The following is a 19,483-nucleotide window of genomic DNA, read 5'->3' as shown; positions in this document are numbered from 1 at the left end:
GGCGGCGGGGGAGACCCAGCCCGGCGACGAATAAATCAGGGAACTTGTACGCGCAGCCCACCTCCCGCCTCTCCCGCACGCCCCGCCGGCGGCTGCCGGTGCCTCGCCTCGCCGCCACAGCGCGCCGGGGGGCGGCAGCGCCAGGGAGGGGCTGGCTCGGGGCTGGTTTGTCCGCCCGGGGCAGCGCGCCGGGCGGAGAAGGGAGGGCGGCTTCGCACCTGCGGAGCGCGCCAGGGGCAGAGCACGTACCTGGCGCCGGCGGGCCTGGGCACGCGTGCCGCTCTGGGGCGCCGGGAACGGGCGGCGGCTGCGCCGCACCGGCTGCCACTACTTTGCACGCGGCGGGAGCGGGCGGGTGGCTCGGGCGGGGCCGCCAGGCTCCACCCGCCGGGCGGCTCCACTCCGGGAACAGGGCCCCCTCGCCTTCCCTTCCCGCCGTCATCATGTCACTTCCTCCGGGGGCGGTGGGAAGCGGCGACCCCTCCCCGCACTGGCCTCCCCCGCCTTCCGCCCACCGCCGGAGCGGAGAAGGAAAGTTCCAGGTGCCGCGCCGCGGCTGCGGAAGGGCCGCGGGCTCCCAGGAGGGAGGCGGAGCCGGGGAAGCGGCGGCCCGGGGGAAGGAGCGCGGCGTAGCGCCCGTCCCCTGAGCGTTGCCGGCGCTGGTCCGAACTGAGTGCTTGTCATCCCTTACCGGAGCAAACGCGGGGTGATGCACACCTGTGACTATCTGACCCTTCAAGTAGAAAGCGGGCAACAAAAAGGTACTCCACGGCCTGGATGCTGTGGAAAAAGATGATTGCCGTGGCAGCCATCCAAGCACCGAGTACCCTGACACACAATACTCACTCTATGTGACAACGCAAACATTTCCTGCCAGGCTCTGATTGTGGGGTGAAAGGCAGCTTCCATGAATAGAGAGCAGCACGAACTGAGTCTATTATAAACACCCAAAGCATTGGAAGGTGATGGTGACTGGGATGACACGTCACTGGGACAGCACTGTCAGCTGCTGGGTGTCTGGTTGTAGCAGGGCTGGAGGGTTCCCGAGGCTGGGGGCTGGCAGGCGATGAGCTGGATAGAGCAAAGCCCTGTTGCAGTCCCAGTCCATACCAGCCACGTAGAATCCCTGTTTACCTTCAGTGCAAGATGAACGCAAATTAAACGCTTGTCACGGTTTAACTCCAGTCGGCAACTGTTGGCTAGGCATCAGTCAGTGTCTGAGCACTCGTACTGTGCATCACTCGTTTTTCCAGGGTTTTATTCCTCTCTCTCCTTTTCATTACGCTTTTCGTTATTGTTGCTATTATCACTATTGCAGTAGCAAGGCTGCTGTTCAAGGGAGGAAAAGCCTGGAGCTGAGGGTAGCCACACCACAGGCAGTGTTCTCACTGACCAGAGCACTTTGCCACAATACCTGAGCAGGGCAGTGGCAGTGCAGCTTCACTGACAGTCCTAGACAAGATGAAGCAACGAAACAGGTCTAAAGATTGTACAAAGAGAATAAGGCCACAGAAGATAATGCCACAGCTGGAAACAGAGCTACAATAGGGTTGGGAAACAAGGCAGGAGACCAAACAAAACATGCATGTATCTACTAGAAAGCTCTGACAGGGACTAAAGGCCCAGACCTGGGTCGCAGGTGAGGCTGGTCAGGGCTATCAAGACGTAACTGTGCCATCAGTGCCCTGACAGGTTCCTGCTGATGGGAGGTGTTGAATGTACTGTTCGGGAGGTCAAGATCTAGTCACCTTCTTCCCATTTGGTCATGGAGGAGTTGAATCTAGCTGACTGGCCCGTGGTCTAGCTGCTGAACTGCTATGTGGTGGGAGATTGGTAAAGGGAATTTCTCCAGCCATATTTTAAAAGTCTGACCCTGTGATCGCATTTTGAAAAAAGGCTAATTCCAGGCAGAGGGAAAAAATTAAAATCAGTGAATGAGGCACTTAAATATGGAGAACGGTTGGGTTTGTAGCACAGCCATGTCCAAAGCATCCCCGACCACCTACCTGAAGCAGCTTTGTGAACTACATGTACAGATTCTTGGGATATTACTCCAAGGTATCTTACTCAGCATCTAGGTAATATCCTGAGAGCCAAGGCTCCAAAAATCAGGCACTCTGATGCTGAGTGTGGTAGTTTCTCAACATGTTTTACTTACTTTTCCTTGAAACCAAACTCTCTGCAGCTGGTTATTTGTATGTTCTGATTTTCTGTGAAGCCATAATAAAAATCTGTCTTCTTGCTTTCATTAGTGTTAAGCTGCAGCTGAATGTAATAGGCTTTATGGACACTTGACACCTGAGAAAACTTTCCACTGGAGAGGCAAATTCTACTTTTGATCCAGTACATCTATTTTTCAAAAGACTAACCAGGAATATATGAATAATAAACCCCTCTTATTTAAGTTGGGGATTAAAAGGTAAGTCTTATGAAACTGTTAGATACTATGGTAATGACTGAAATTGAAAAGCACGTAGAAAAAATTACTTCTGAGCTAAGAGCAGGCCTTGTGATGTTCTCACTGAGTATTTTCTAGGTGGTGGAATAAGGAGGATAAAAAGGAATGAGATTCTCTTTCTGTAAGCTCTGCCCTTCAGAGCACTGAATGGAGTATGTCTCAGTTTTGGCATTCTTTGTACTGAGTGCTTGGTTTGCAATCTCAGTGCAGTTTTTTTCTTGTTTCTGGTGGGGAATGCAAATACTTTATTTGCATTGGGCAAGATTCAAGAGTTGAATCAGGAACTTAGACCAGGCAGTGATGCCTTCCTGCTATCCATCACAGTGTGAAATGGATGATTTTCAGTGAGTTTCCCTGTAAAAAATAAACATAACAAAAACATGATAACAATAATAAACCAAAACCACAAAAACAAACCCCAAATCACTCTCGTCCCCTCCAGTCCCACTGGGCAAAGGGTGCACTCCAAGTGGTGAGGAAGCCAGGTATCTGTCATGGCTGAAGCAAAATTAACTGCTTGCTGGTTCTCACAGCTGGACACCTACCCTGCTCACCACATGTGCTTTTAAATGACATGTGAATTTGACTTCAGAAATTTCATTGCAGGCAAAAGCTTGTCTGTTCTGGAAAGTTCTGCAGTGTTACTTATGCCAGCCTAGAGAAAAGAGGCAGCACCTCTGCTCTGGATGCTGCCAAACTGATATGGTGGATACTAACATAGGGATATACTGGGATACACTGGACTCAAGAGGTCCAGTTTGCTCTTGTTGCATGTCTTATGGTTAGAATCTCCAATATCTAATAAGATGTGGGTTATAAAAGGCTTGTTTCCTGCATTTAAAAGCATTCATAATGGTCCTCTTCTGTGTAGACTGAGTGTAATAAAGGCTGAAATGCAGGCTGTCCCTCACGCCAGCAATAACAGGAAGTCTTTCCTGTACTTGGCTTATCCGTCTTTATGAAAACTGTGGGAAAGTAATTGTGTCTGAGATTTCTGCTGCTTTTTGGGGATTGATTAAAATCAGCTAACAAGGTCAGGCAGGAATTATAGTAAGGATTGATGTGTATAGTATGACTGCATAATCCTTTCCTACTAGGAAACCACATGAAAATATCTATACATAGGTTAATATAGGCTGACAGTTTATTTAAGTATGGAAACCAAAACTGATGCAATGCATTGTAGTAATGACAGAAGTCATAATGTGGATGCAGGTGGACCAGTTTAAATAGGCCAGTGGAGGAGTGGCATTGAAAATCACACCCACTCCCTGTGTAATTAATTTTTCTGGGCAAGCTTTTCAATGTGGACTAACCCCAACTGTGACACCTGCCATCTTCTCCTCTACCTCAGCTGTACAGTGGATCCACTGGTTTCATATAGAAACTCCCACTTCCCTTCAATGAAGCCACACAGTGTTCACAAATTGAAGCATCCTGTTAAAACTAGACCCTGTAGCCACAATTAATTTTAGAATAGACTAATTCTTTAATTGAATAGGCATTAGCAATAGAGCTGGATGAGATGAGTTACAGGAATCTGAGCCCCAGGCTGTCCAATCTGACCCTTTACAAAGTCTAGTCCTACAGAAAGAATACTGACTGAGATGACAAAACCCCTTTCTTTGAACATGTTTATTCTTTCAGCATGCTTTCTTTTCTGCAACAAGTCTACAGTTACTAATCAGGTATGTAAATTCTTCACAATTTTCAAAGAATGCAATTCGTTTAGTAAATACCAAGGATCCTACCAGACAAAATGTTTTCCAAATTACTCTTTTCATAATTACACCAAATATTTTCATATCTGCTAACATCTACAAAATAAATACTCCTTCCACATGTGTAAATATTATTTCTGTAGCTGTTTTAAGTACTCAACTTGAGCCTACCTATGAGGAGGAGAGGATCCTTTGTTTCTCTTTACACACGTATCTACTACAAATGTCACAGATTTGTTTTTCTTGTTTTCTTAAAACTTGATTAAAGTGAAGACTTCTGCATGGACCACTTTGGACTGAAATTTCATGACTCAGGTGACAGATCAGATATTCTAGACACACAGAGACATGCATGCACACACATTCACACACATACAAACACCTACCCCATGACAGGAGGAAATCTTGCAGCTCTTATTAAGCATGGTTGAGAGTGTGACAAAATGGCAAGAGCTTCGATGGCACCTTGGAAATGCAAAGATGCAACATCTGTTTCTGGCATGGTCATGAGTGCATGTGGGTGGAATTTCTCTCAGATCTTGGAAGATCTCTTTGGAGCTGCAAAGGTAAGGGTTGTTTAGAGGGTACTCAGGTGCGCCTGGCTTTCGGTGGCCACAGGATGGAGGTTGGCCGGCTCGCTGTCCCGCTTGTGGCCGCAGGGCAGATGTGTGTGGCCGCACCCGAGTCTCTGCTAAGACTGTCGTGGGTGGCGGTGATTGCTGCGGTGTGGGTAGCACAGCAGAGGCACAGGGCATGGGGAAACCGAGGCAGAGGAATAAGGGAGGGACATGTGTCTGAATCTCGAAACGTTTAATGTCGAAGTCGGGGCAGAGCAAGTGAGCCCGATCTGAACTTGAAGGGGCTACTTTTATAGGGATGGAGGGAACATGGGGAGGACGCAACCTTTGACCAACAGAAGGGCATTAGGTGCAGGGTAAGGGCTCCCCAATAGAAACCAACATGGGGAGGGAGCAAGCCCCACAACCCAGTTCTGCCCTGAGGAAGGGATGAAAGACAGGGAACACTCCAGAAGCAAAGGAGTGTGCTATCTTTGACAGACAGGGGTGAGACAAGGGAACAAGGGAGGTATACAGGTGGATTGACATGTGGATTGACATACATTTTGGCAGGGAAAACTGTGGTAAACAACTCAGGACTGAACCATTAGGGAAGCCAAATTGGGTACATAGAACAAAGCATTACAAACTTACAACAAGGAATATTAAAACCTACTACAGAAGATCCAACTGTAAAATAACAGACTACCACCCTCAGGAAACTGCAGAAAAGCTCAGATAAAGAACTGTAGAAGAAAAATCTTGGTCTGAACACTCGGAAGCTGGAGTAGCACAGACTCTAACAAGAAATGCTGTTTATGCATAATTGTTTACATCAAGGAAGCACAGCACATTGGCTGCTCTCCAGATTTTCAAGGGCAATACCTAATTTGCATATGTAGTTATAGAGACATTTACAGTCAGAAACAAATCACACTATTATTCTTGTTGCTTGCATATGTACATTTACTCACCTAGAAGAGGGCATAACTACTTCATTATGATGAGAACAAGGCTGCTTTATGCCACAGTAGTGTGTAGAGATGAGCTATGTGAGCCTGCCATTTCGAGCTTTGTACAAATTTACATAAAATGGCAATCCCTGCAATATGTGCTGTCTTCTTGATCTAGCTTGTAATTAATTCTGTAGCAGTGTCCTCACCCTGTGAATGGCTGTATCCTCACCCTACCCATAAAAGACAGCAGCTTTAAGCCACACTTGGAGCATTCATCTTCATTCTGCCAGGTAAAAACTCTAGTTCCGTTGTCAGATTTACATTGAAGTTAGTGTTTGATTATCTGTTCAATCACACAGAATTGGAAAGGTCATTTAAAAAAACCTTGAAAAAGACTCATCCATTGCTTACTGAAGAACATATTACCTGCTGCATTTCCTCTCATCAACCCCACACCACACTGTCCATACTGGAAATACAAGACAGGACTCAACTCTCATCTTACCAGCTGTAGCTGTCTCTACCCCATGTTCTCCTACATGCTGATTTTGTAAAGACAGCTTTATCTGAAGGGATAAAAAGAGCTATTTCCCAAGAAGGGTCTACTTCCCAAGAAAATTATGGGATAAACCATGGTTTGAGTGCTAGAAAATAATCACTAAGCAACAGTCTTTATATAGCGTCTTCATATGGAGAGTAGATATAATTTTTTCAAATTTTGTGTAGTCTTATGTATTTGAAGAGCAGATTCGTAATCTGTTTACTTTTGTAGAGCCCACTAATGATTCATAAAGGTCTTACACTTTAGAGACATTGTGTGAAGTATGGTTACTGGTCACTCAAGGGTTAAATTTAGTAGTACACCTTATAGACTAATCCTCTGTGTCAGCAAATTTGACTCCTCAAAAGTTGAGCTAAGTGACATTTTGTACTGTTGCTTTCTTTCTCATAATGAGTCACTGGTTGACAAAATAGATTTTTAAATAAAAAAGCATTAGCTAAAAGCTAATTGGGTAAAAGCTGGATACTTACAGTTTTTGTAAATGTCTGTTACACACATTATGGAATGAAAAAATTCGAAACATAATTTTTGGTGCTAAATTGCAGAAAGAGATTGCATGATACTTGATAACAGGAAATACAAGCAGCATTAGCAGCTCAGGACTTAGAGAAAATGACTAAAAGAGTCAGGTAAAATCTTGTACTTGTTTTGTCTTGGGCTGTCAAATATTTGTGATGTGAAAAATACAAGTGGAAAAAATACAGTACACTAAAGACTGCTTTATCCCACGAAATGGAGCAAATCTGCGTTCTGTGAAAAGAGTACAGGAAACTGTATTTCCTCTCATTTCTTCCTGTTGACCTTTCTTCCCCACTGAAGTGATGGTTTAGGGAACCTATGTATTTCCAGTGTCCCAAGAGGTCTTAGCTCTTCATTTTCTATAATATGGCCTGATCTTGCTCCCTGTGGCATTTCCTTGATTTCCTTGATGCAGACACAGCTTCAGAACTGGCTATTGAATAAGGATACTGTATTAAGAAAATTGCTACCTTCCAGAAAAAAGGAAAATAGTTCCTGAATCTGAAACTCTTGAGTATGGAAACCTTAGAACAGAAGTGTTTTTATATGAAATAGTTGAAAATCTCTGGCTTCTACCAATCATTTACCTGTGAATACTAATCATAGTGTTTTATACATGTTTGATTCCAGTTCTATATCATGTCATGCTATCCCACAGCCTGTTCATGGGGCAAAATTTAAAAGGATTTGCCGGGAATCTAAGAAAGGCATGTACTCCAGGGATTCATTTTGGTAGAAGCAAACTAGGAAATATTGCCACACCACTTCAGTTCTCTATAACCATTATCAGACACAAAAGATCAGGCCATTTTTGTAAGAGCTTGCTTTTGCCTCCAGCTGCTCCCATGTGATGTCTGTGTTCTTGACCACCTCAGTCCTAAGTGTGGCTTCCAGCACAAATCACAGCGGCCCCCAGGAGAGTTTCAGTGTATGGGCCCTGGTTCTCTGTGTACGCTAGAAATCAGCCTTTCCATCATTTTGGTTTGAGCTGGGAGGGATCTTAAAGATCATTTAGTTCTAATCCCCCTGCCATGGGCAGGGATACCTTCCACTAGACAGGGTTGCTCAAAGTCTCATCCAGTCTGGCCTTGAACACCTCCAGGGATGGGGCATCCACAGATTCTCTGGGCAACCTCTGCCAGTGCCTCACCACCCTCTGAGTAAAGAGCTTCTTCCTGATATCTAATCTAAATCTACCCTCTTTCAGTTTAAGGCCATTCCCTCTTGTTTTATCACTACATGCCTTGTAAAAAGTCCCTCCCCAGTTTTTTTGTATGCCCCTTTCAGATACTGAAAGACCACAATGAGGTCTCCCTGGAACCTTCTCTTTTCCAGGCTGAACAACCACAACTTTGTTGGCCTGACTCCATAGGGGAGGTGCTGCAGCCCCCTGATCATTTTTTGGCCCTCCTCTGGACTGGCTCCAGGAAGTTTGCATCATTCCTATGCTGGGGGTTCCAGAGCTGTATGCTGCACTCCATGTGGGGTCTCATGAGAGTGGAGTAGAGGAGGAGAATAATTTCCTTTGACCTGCTGGCCATGCTGCTTTGGATGTAGCCCACGGTCCATCTTTACTTACTTCATAGCACAAGCTTCCCCATGGTATCCTTTTCTCTTCTGTTCTTTGATTCTGTAAAAAGCAAGCTGAAGCTAGGGGATAGCTAGGGGTATGAATGACAACGGGCCATGGAGGTAGCCAGCAGTCTAAATCCAGCAAAAGACAGTGGCAAATCAGAGTCTGTTTATTCAGGCAATTCCTTTGTAGTCAATGTGAAACTGTGTTGTGAATTTGAAATTGCAATCCACTTCCTTTGGGAAAAAAACACTGCAATAGATAGTAGATAGAAAGCTCTTACAAACCATTGCAGGCTGTTCTGAAACCAGTCCTCAGGTTCCTTGAGCATCACATTGCTTGAAACTGCTGGGTCCCTTGTCACCAATTTAATACATTCATCAAACCTGAGGCAAAGGCCTTGCTTCAAATACCTCTCCTAGAGGAAACTGTGCTAAGTGACTTTATGGCTAAATGCCCAAATAGCTCAGCCAGAAATTGAGCAGTACTCCCACTTGGCCCTGGAGGAGTGAACCTCCATGAGATGGGCACCTAAACCTGGTACAAAGGTGGTACCTTGGAACAGTCACTACGTGTGGCTTTATCAGAGGTCTGCCTGCTTCACAAGTCCCTCATGGAAAATTGTTGGTTACAGTGCATGGAATAGACTATTTTCTGAGAAAGATTTACTTTATAGCTCAACATCAGAATTGCTTAACTAGGCATGTGTTTTTATTAGATGGTACAATGAAGTTTTACAGAAAATGCAGTAGGAAACGCAGAAGTACCAAAGCTGGATGCAGTACATGTCAGATCATTTATGTGTGATGTATTAAAAACTCCTGGGGACAAAGGACCTGGGTTGCTGTTAGGGGGCACCTCTTGCTCTATGGAGAGTCCTCAGTGTCATCTTAATGTCATTTATCACAGGAGTTCAGGTGCCCTGACCTCAAGCCATCAATATTAACAAAAAAATGGCTTGCTGTGCACATGCACATCCTGGTGAGCCCATGTCCTCATCAGCTCCTGAGCTCAGCCCCAGCTTTTTGGTGCAGGTTTAGCACAACCATTCTCAGAGTGATTTGAGACTATTTAATTTGCATGATCACTTCTATGCTAGCAGTATGTTATTAATCCTACAAATCACACTGATTTATATTTTTTTCCCAACATGAATAACATAGCCAGTATAATTTCCTACTCATCAACTGCCAGATGACTAAGAATCACTGGTCCAGGAAACTGAGCTCTGGGATCTGTCAGTCAGTCACCTGGCAATTCAACCATAAAACAGTCTACATAAGCACTCTGTATCTACTGCTTTTTACAAATTTTTTGAATCACAGGTGCCTCAAGTATTAACAATCAAACCAACAAAGCCTGCTGCCTCCTAGGCTTGGTAACCATAATGGTAGCATGAATCAGAATTGGCTACACTAACTGCAGTAAATCGACAGCACTGAGCAATCCCATTTCATTAATAAGAGCATCTCATCTCCTTGGAGCAGCTTCCGGCTTCCTAAACATTGCTTTTTCTTGCCACCCCAAGAGAGTAGTAGTATTTGAGACATCAGTGACCTCATAGTCTGAGTTTTTTGTACACTGGAGATGTCTCTTCTGATGTCTGATTTTCCTGTTCTTTTTCTTCACAAGGGGAATCACAAGCAATAAAATATAAAATAAAATAAAATAAAATAAAATAAAATAAAATAAAATAAAATAAAATAAAATAAAATGGTGGTTTTCCCCAACACAGATAGAATGCCAGAACCTGTGGCTGAAAAATCTCCACCTCATATTAGCACTTTTCCAAGACCTACATCAGGCAGTGTGATATCATCCTGACAACTATTTTAAAAGTCTGGTGCCAGAGGGACAACTTACTACTTGGCAGGTATGAAACGCTTTTTCCTCTCTCATTTCAAATACCTTATTTAGGCAAAGAATTTAACCCTGAAACCAAATCCCATGCACTGGCACTTGTCAAATTATTGCAATCCTAAGTGGACCTTCCCTCCTGCATTGATTTGTGCCTCAGGGTCTTTCCCCAAATCCACTTGAAATTATTAAAGTGTCTACAAAGGCAAAGGGTTTTGGCAGTCCTCAATTTAGTGCAGTGTAAGGATCTTACAGTTCGTGTTATATTCACTTACCAAGACAAGTGGACTTTCAAACAGCAATTCCCTGCACATGCAGGAGTCTCCATCATGTGATAAAACAAGTGATGTCTGCACAACCTCATGGTGAGAACTTCTGCATGGAGTAGGCTTCATCCAGCAGCCAAAAGAGATTCCTGGGCTCCTGTGCTGAAACCGTGTGTATCACAGATGAAGGGGTCCAGCTGCTTTCATAACATTTTGTGGATTTTGCCACTGAGTTTCAGCTCTTCTGTAAATGGAACAGGACCTTGTGAGAATATGATCTCACAATGTGTCTCTGAAAGTAACTTGCCCTCTGACCGTGTCTGTTACTACAACAGAGCTCACAGAAGTGAGGTGGGAGGAAGGAAATACCAGCCACCTGGGTCATGACACCTTAAGGGTATGAACAGTCTTCTCCTAAACACTGGACAATATGAAGCGCAATAAGGCTTTGTAAGAACTGCTAAAATATTGCTAATAATACTTCACAGCAAAATGGAGGCAACAAGTGACAGGTTTCGGCAGCAGAAGTTGTTTAATTCTGTGGATGAACTATTTTACTCTAAATATCTTTGGGAACCTAAAAGCCATTTCTGAATCAGGAAATGGAGGCAAACAAATAGACAAGATGCATCTTCCCACAAGAAAGTAGTTCTTGAAAGCCTTCGCCAAATTTTTTTACTTAAAAACAATTCAAGTTTGTTTCACCTTAATTTCCTGTATCCTAAAATTATGCCTAGAAGCTGGTTATTAAGAGTGCATTTTTGGAAGCAGAATCATCAGTACTTTAAAGTACTTTAAAGTACTTTAAAGTAATTTAAAGAAAATTACCTTATATTGGATATAAATGGAAGCCAGCACAGTAATGGCAGAGGGAGTGTGTTACCAGAGAGCAAATGCTCAGGAGGGAAAACACAGTAAGGTAAAAATTTCCTGAATTCAGATATCAGCCCCGATGATTACCTTGCACTACTGTGTGTGTCACTCAAGCTGATAAAAATAGAGTTATTAAGAAGATCCCTAAGTGTTTCTGGAACAGTTGATTGCATCATCTTAATTAGACAAGAGCAGAATTCCTTAATGTTGTGTTCTTCTCACTCCCTGGGTGACTGCAAATCACTTAGGGGAAGGTTGTGGCTGTTCTCTTTGGGGTGATTTGGGGCAGGTGGGAATGGGATGGACCTGCAGCTCTGGAGGGAGGAAGCTCTGGACTGGCCTGACATGTATTTAGCCAATGTAGAAGGTAGGAGCTTTGCCTTCTGATGGCTAAATATTTATCAGGCCATGAACTATAAATAGGTTTAGCTGTTTAATTTATGTCAGCCTGCTGTAGCATTATGAATTTCTGTGACACTAGGTACTAGCTTACACTGGAGGAGACTATGGCCCTTGATCTGCACTTTGCCAATACATCTGAGGGGCTTTTGAGCAGAGAGACTCTGGGGAAATTTCACAGGGCCACTTTCAGATGTTACTGGTCTCCTGTCTGTCTTTCCTACCCTCCTGGGTTATTGATCCTGTGGAAGACAAAGGAGCAACATGTGGCTGTGTCTTAATTGTCCCAAGGCACAGGCCAAATTTTCAAGAAAATCACCCTGAAGGTGAAGTGCTCACTACGCACCATTCACTGGAAAAAGGCAAGTAACAGAAGAAGGGCAGGGCACTCAGATGGGCACAGGAATGTCTTCAGACACTTCAGCAAAATTCTTCGGAGGACATTTGCCAAGGTCCTTGCTGACATTGGATCTATGCAGAGAGGTATAGAAGGTACAGTGACTGGCTTCCCACAGTTAGCTCTCCCAAGGAGACAGGAGAAGGCACAGACGCACAACAGATTTTGAAATTATTCTGTGTAGCAAAACGTGGCTACAGCATGAGATTTCAAGCTCTGTAGAACTAATAAGTGTTTTAATGTAGTGTTTCAATTTGGATTTATATGTGTGCTACACACACACACATAAACAGCTAAATGGATGCTGCAAAGTCAGCCACTCAAAGATGGAAACACCAGAATTCAAGTGACCTTTGCAAATTTACTGCCTCCTCTTTGAGTCTTCACATGTTATGTAGGTTTCAGTTCACATGGCTGCCCAGTCCTTTTTCCACAGACTCTGTTACAGATTCAGAACAAAGACCAAACAAGCCTAATCTAATGAGGAGTTGTTTAAAACTGTTTTATCATCCCTGTTCAATGTTTGCGGCAGCAACACTAGCTAATATTTATGGTGTGCTGTTTAAACCCTCATGGGTGTTTTTAATAATACTGTCATAGTGTTCAAGTCTATTTTCACAAATTGTCTGTGTATTGAAGCAAGGGGCATGAGTCTGATCCTGCCATTGTTAACCCAAGTGGTGAGTAACTTCCTTCATGATTACTGGTGCTGCTCTTCAGAAAAAGAAAAGATAATTCAGGTCTGATTTACAGCTGCTGTTTTGTGCTAAATGCCCCCCTCCTTGCACCAAAAGGGTATGTGGGAATGTGACAGTCATCATCTGGGATGAGTTATGTTCTCATCAGAGATGTTGAGTTAACTTAAAATCAAGGGCAAAGAGGAGGAATCAGGATTGTCAGTGAGAGAGGGGTGTGTCACTAAGTCCAGATGTTGTTCTGCAAGTGCAGTTTTTCCATTACCTTTTTTACAGTGTCCAGTCACATAAATCCTCATGTGCAGTTCCTTTTAGTCGAAATGCTTGGCCCTCCTGGTTGGTAGAGACTGAAGTATGCAGAGGCAGCCTGAACAGCAGCAGAGGAAAGAGATGATAAAATTGTTTTATCATGCTACTTAACAGCTTCCTCTGTACTATACAGGCAATTTGATAACCCAGCCATTTGTGTGTACAGGGTCAAAACATTGTCCCTTAGCTACAATAGCTACCAGCGTAATTAATGAAAATTACAGTGTCGGGATCTAAGAGATTGTAATGGCAAAGGGAAAAAGCATGCCTAATACTTTCCTTTATAGCAAAGCTCTTCCAAATGTGTATAATCCTAGACAGTTTTCAGCTTCCAAAGTGAAATTTCCTACCTCTGCTCACTCTTCAAGCAATTATTGGCGAAACAAAAAGATGCTTGCTTTGTTTATTTAAGGGGATAAGAAGCCAAAACTGAAGCAAAAGCATCTCCTGGGGTTGGTTTGTTTGCCTTTTTTTTTTTTTTTTTTTTTTTTTTTTGGCTATTAAATGAGAAATGTTGAATAATCTTTGGAGCAACTTTGCTCCTTAGCAATTTACTACAGAAGGAGCTATTTTGTCACAGAATAATTCTGCCAGAGGTTTCTGGAAGAAGCTGGTTGTCACAGGATGCATGTCATTCATGCATTTTGCTCAAGGCTAGGCAAGTAATCAGATGTGGGTAGAATGCAGATTCCAGTGTTCTTAATTTTCTGTATTGGTTGACATGTCTATAACAACATTCATTGTTGATGCGAAGACATCAACATTTGTGATTCAAAGAATGAAATCTGACTGAAGTGTTGCTCCTGTATTTGTGGTAGTTCAGCAGGGTTTTGGTACCACCACTTAGGAACTTTGCAATTCAAGATTTGCAATGTCTGTAAGTAGTAACAAAGGGAAAAAGTTGTTAATAAAAAAAATCTTTTTTCCTTTCTTACTAAAGTTGGACATGATCAAACTGCACAGGATCTATAGCTACATAAGAAGATTTTAATATTATTATATTTTCTCTCAGAGTATGGAAGTCTTAGAGTCTCTAGAAACAGTAAACCCTGTTTTAGAGAACTGGTTTCTGAAAAGCCATTGCTGTCTGTCTGGTGCACTGAAGTTGCTAACATGGTGGTACTACCATTTGTCAAAATGTTACATGTGTTTTTGAATAATTTTCTGACCAGTGAAGTGGTTTTGTTTTCTTTCTGGGGAAAAAAAAATCTGTAAAAGAGCTTTGGAGGTTTTTAAAAATTTCTTTCTACATAAAGAAATGAGAACTTTATCCATGCTATAGAGTAGTATATATTCCAAGAAGCATATAGAGGGGATAAAATCATACCTGCTATACCTCCTTTATATTCTTCTCAATGTCTATAGAATGCAATTTATTTTGGCCCTATTCAGTGGTATAAGAGAATTCTGGAGAAAATGCTGAAAAGTGCATAAATGACAGAAAAGGCAAAATACTATTTTAATTTAAGGTTTCTTCGGTACTGCAATAAAGACTGGCAGAAGTTCTTTCAAAATGTTTCTCATTTAAATTTTTTTAAAGTTATTATCTAGCAATATAGTTTATATTCTGCCAATCATCATACTACAATGATTTCAATAAAAATGAAGCAAAACATACTTGTAAAAATTTCCTATGAGATGTTGAACTAAATAGGACAATACAAGGATGTGATTATGTGGCGGTATTTCAAACACTGGCACTTACTGATAAAAAGCCATTATAATCCCCTCTGGAAACTCTTCCTATTCCCTCCTTGCTGATAAATGGGCCCAGCCTGGAATCTGGCAGACTGAAGAACGAGATCACTGAAAGCCACCTTTATGTCTTTCCTGCTCTCATCTTTCCTCTGAGTGTTACATTTTTTGAAGCTGCACGAAGTGATAAAGTTGGTTCTACAATCCCTGTTTCACTGGGCTACTGGCACTACAGAAAACAGTTTGTAGTCAGCTGTGACTCAGATGTCCTCCCTGGTGAGCTGGGAGGTGCACTGCCTTTGTCCTAATGATCTTTAAATAGTAGCCAAAAGCAGGCAGACTGCTGCTGGTGTCATCCCACCAACTCGAGATATTTAATGGAGATACCAGAGTTAAGGAGCGTGGTTGCTCCAAACTTCATCTGTAGTCAAGAGAGAGGCAGGCAGACGCTTGATGAAAATGAATCAGATAATTTATATCATTTTCATGACTGATGTGTTTTAATGAATGCCAACCTTACTCTCCCCATGAGTCAGTTGAAACATCACTCAATAACACCACAGGAAAGGCCCAGTTTCTGGGTTGAATCCAACAAACTTCTTCATCCTTCCCGTACAGTCCCAAAAGAGGGGGTGGAGTGGGTGTGTCTTAATCCGTTTACTAGAAGCACCTATCCAAATTTGTGCAAAAATTTTCCCCCTAAATTAATGGAGAACTTCTGATCTCAATTTGAAGCAGAAATTAGGACTGGACTGGGAAAGATTAATGCTTTGTGTTGCCATCACTTAATGCTAAAATGAGGTTGTTTAACCTCCTCAGCTTCATCTCTTTGATGCTATGCCAGATGCCCCAGTAGTTTGGTGAGAATTTCATATAGTTGTCTGGGGTTTGGCCTACCTTCCTTGCTGTCTCCATCTGTCTGTCAGTGCAGTTGTCTGTCAGTCCTCCCACAGAGGCTTTTCAAAGGCAGCCAATTTTTGCTAAGTAATTTATAAAAGTAGCCTGCCAGTCAAGTACAGAAAACCTGTTAATGCTCGCACTGAGAAAAACAGCCCTTAATCCTTGGTTCAAGCCATGTTTGGCTCAGAGCATTAAGGACCCAAGGCAGGAGGGATGCGTGGTGCTGTGACCCCAGGTGTAGCAGCATCCTGCTGGCCAGTGTAAAGCAAGCTCCTTGCATGGGGTCTGGCTGGTACAGACCTGATTTCCCTCCTAGAAGTTGGTATGGTGCTGGGTTTTGGATTGGTGACTAAAACTGTTGATAACATGCAAGTGTTTTATCTGATGCTGGGCAGTGCTTGCACAGCATCAAGGCTCTCTGTTTTTCCCAGTCAGGTACCTCACTGACTAGGCTGGGGCTGGGCAAGAGGCTGGAAGGAGACACAGCTGGGGCAGCTGAGCTGAATTGACCAAGGCAATATTCCAAGCCATATAACATCATGTCCATCAATAAAAACTGGAAGCAGCCATTACTCAGGGACTGCCTGGGCATCCGTTTGTGGGAGGTGGTGAGTGATTGCTTGTGTATCATTATTATTATTTTATTCATAACTTTAGTTATTAAACTGTCCTTATCTTGACCCATGAGGTTTTCTTGCTTTTGCTCTGCCTACTCTCTCCCCCATCCTGCTGGATGTGGGAGTGAGTGAGCATTTGAGTGGGTACTTAGTTGCTGGACAGTGTCAACCCACTACATTAATCTACATCTAAGTGAGTTCTACCAATAGAGATGAACCTTCAGGATAAAAAGCTGAAACACATTTGGCAAACAACTTGCCACACTGGAGGTATTCAAGCCCAGACGCATTGAACATAGCAGATTTACAGTACCTTAAAGTAGTAAAAAAAATGCTCATGTAGCACTTAAAAGAAACATTGAGAATACAAACACGCATTGGGTGATTATCAAAGGATGTTTCTGTACTTGCTCACTTTGCAGTAACTTGCCTATATCCTGAGATGCACAGCAGCAGCCATCTAGAACTGTATAAATGCAGAAACTGAGAAAAAGAAAACCTTCAAGAAAGTGTAGACACCTCATAAACCAGAAGCACATCACTTGGAAACAAGGTGAAGAAGGTTTTGGGTGAGGTAGACTATCATAGGATGATTATGAATTGCCAGTATGATGTCTCAGTGAACAATGTGGTATGATTTAGTGCATGTCAGGAGTGGTTCCACTAGAGACATGGAGGCATGAATGCCACAGAAGGTGGTGGTGCAATCACGCCTGCATCTTATGCTGAAGTCCATCACTCATACTTGATTCTAGGATGTTTACAAAAATGTTTATTCAAGCTTTTAAGCTTGGCCTATTAAGCCTAATAGAATGAGTGAGGTGGAAATATGATTGCTGTCTACTCCACCCAATCAGGGAACAAAGGGGATAGGAAACATTAACAGGAAAACGAAAACATTAAACTTACCAATGATATTGATTACATAATTATAAGGTGACTATTAATACCTTGGCATGAAAAGGTTGCACATCACTAGCAGCTGGGATCATGTTGCAGAATTGCTTTGCCATGAAAGCAAATGGGACTTAAAAACTGCTTGCAATGGCACTCTGTAAATTCATGGAAAGACTTGCATAATAAGATGCCCATGATAGTAGGTGGACCTAACAAACCCGTAAGACGTTTATTCTCCTGAGATCTTAATAGCTTGAAAGGGAGGGAAATTAGGGAATGTTAAGTATCAGGAAAACCTCCTGGTATGGAGATCTCTCTGGCAGTGACTAGCAAAGGAAGCTGCTGGATCTGAGACAACAACTGCATTAATAGGAAATGTTTCTGGATCTCTCTTTCTTCTTTCAAGCAATTAAATAATTCATTGAATACTTTGCAAAGATGGAATTTTCATTTGGGAGTAGGTGAACACAATGCTGTAGGAACACATATGAAGGGACCTCGTAAGATCATCTTACCTGTGAAGTCTTAAATGCTTGTAAAAAAGGTTCTCTCTTCCATAATGGAGTGAAGGCAGTAAAACCATTATTTCTTTGGGCCAACTAGTGCTACATAATAATAAATATTCATAATTTTTCTGAGACTTGCTAAAGTTCTGCTAAGGCCTTTTACAATCTAATACAAATGTCTAAATAAACACCACTAGCAAAATACTCTGACATTTATACTGTTTGCTAGAAACATAACAGGAAAGTGATGCTGGGTGCAGTCATTACAAAGAGCTCTGGATCATGGACTTATTTGTTATTTGAAGAAGCAAATGTATTGATGTAAAGTTTCTCAGGGCCAGATTTTTCCATCCTGCACAGCATTCAGAATCAGAGAAAAAGTTTTAACTGTGCTCTTTTTTGTATGCGCACTATCTTTGCTTAGACACTCAAAGAAGGTATTTTTTTAAAAGCACATGTGATTGTGACCTTTGACTACCTGACCTTTTTTGGGAGCCCAAGTGGGAGATGAGCACCTACTAATATCAAGCATGGCAGCAATCTACTAATATCAAGCATGGCAAGCATGCCCCAGCTCACTAGATGATAACATAGTTGATGTGTAAGCAGTTGGACTTCCTCAGCCATCACTCATTGCAGAGATCTTTTGGAAGGAGTCCTTCATGAGGAGGGAAGGGGTTTATGAGTTTTATAGACTGGCAAAAGCCTTAAAAAATACTCCAATATAATGGCATAAGTAAATATGTACATTTGCTGATCTACAGCTGATTTTCTATAATGCACTTATCTACCAAGCCTAGTGTCAGGTAGGTCTGTGGCACAGCTGTACTGGAACAGCTAAAAAAGTAGGCTTTCAGTTGTGTAGACTTCACTTTATTTTATTTATTCAGTTCTACCCCAGAGCTCACACAATAAAGAGGACTAAAAATGAAATGCCACTGATCTTTTTTAATTTGTGCACGTTAAATGTCACTGAGAAGATATCACTACTTCAGGAGAAGATATTCTACCATGCAGGAGCTTATTGCTCACACTGGTTTGAAGCCCATGTTTGCTTTCTGTAAAATCCAACAGAATGAGGCAACAGAAATAGCCTTTATTATTGTACTTTTGAAATAAAGTAAGAACCTGAGTGACTGCCACTCAGTTAATTAGCACCTTAGTATTTGCTAAGCAAATACTGAATAATATTTTGGTAAAATGTTAGATTCAGTTACATCGCCACTTAAACTTAGAAGCTTGAATCGAAACTGATTTCAGCTTCATTAGGTGACTGAGTTTAGTGTTAATATCACAGCCTTTGAAAAACAGATTAAAAAAAAAAAAAAGCAAAGCTGGCATTTGTTGTTCCACTGAGTACTTGAAAAATGTCATTGTAGCTTAGTGTGATTGTTTTTTTCTGATTTTTAACTCCATCAGCTGTGGAACACATGGACTTCAGCTTTTCATTAAAAAAACTTCAAACCCTTTGATCATATTGTGATCTCTCTACTTTGGAAAAGCACAGTGCAGAGCTTTCCAGGTTTAGCTTCCAGGCATAAACAAACTCAGTTGGCTGAACCTATTCAGGAGCATTTAGCATCCATTCCAAGAAAAACATTATATTGGCCAACAGAAGTGTCTGGATATTATTTCATTGTATAGACTGCTCCTTTCCATTTTAGCATTATCTTTTGAGCATTACTTAAGGCCATCATTCAACCAGCTTTTGGCCTGGTAGCCAGCA

General features: G+C 42.3%; 1 protein-coding gene across 2 annotated transcripts in view; it reads right to left on the bottom strand.

The window, feature by feature from the left end:
• The window catches only part of AGPAT4 (1-acylglycerol-3-phosphate O-acyltransferase 4), a 70,459-nt gene extending 69,990 nt beyond the window's left edge, over window positions 1-469 (bottom strand). The window contains exon 1 of one of the 2 annotated variants that reach the window (XM_068185242.1): window positions 250-469. In XM_068185242.1, coding sequence (XP_068041343.1) covers window positions 250-445 — 196 coding nt within the window. In that variant the 5' untranslated portion in view covers window positions 446-469. The remainder of the gene's footprint in view (window positions 1-249) is intronic. The other variant, XM_068185241.1, reaches the window with a different exon arrangement.
• Window positions 470-19,483: the final 19,014 nt, after the last annotated feature.

This window comes from Anomalospiza imberbis, chromosome 3 (assembly GCF_031753505.1).
Source record: "Anomalospiza imberbis isolate Cuckoo-Finch-1a 21T00152 chromosome 3, ASM3175350v1, whole genome shotgun sequence".
NCBI lineage: Eukaryota > Metazoa > Chordata > Aves > Passeriformes > Viduidae > Anomalospiza > Anomalospiza imberbis.
Note: the sequence above shows the minus strand (reverse complement) of the source record. Positions and strands in the feature narration are given on the sequence as shown.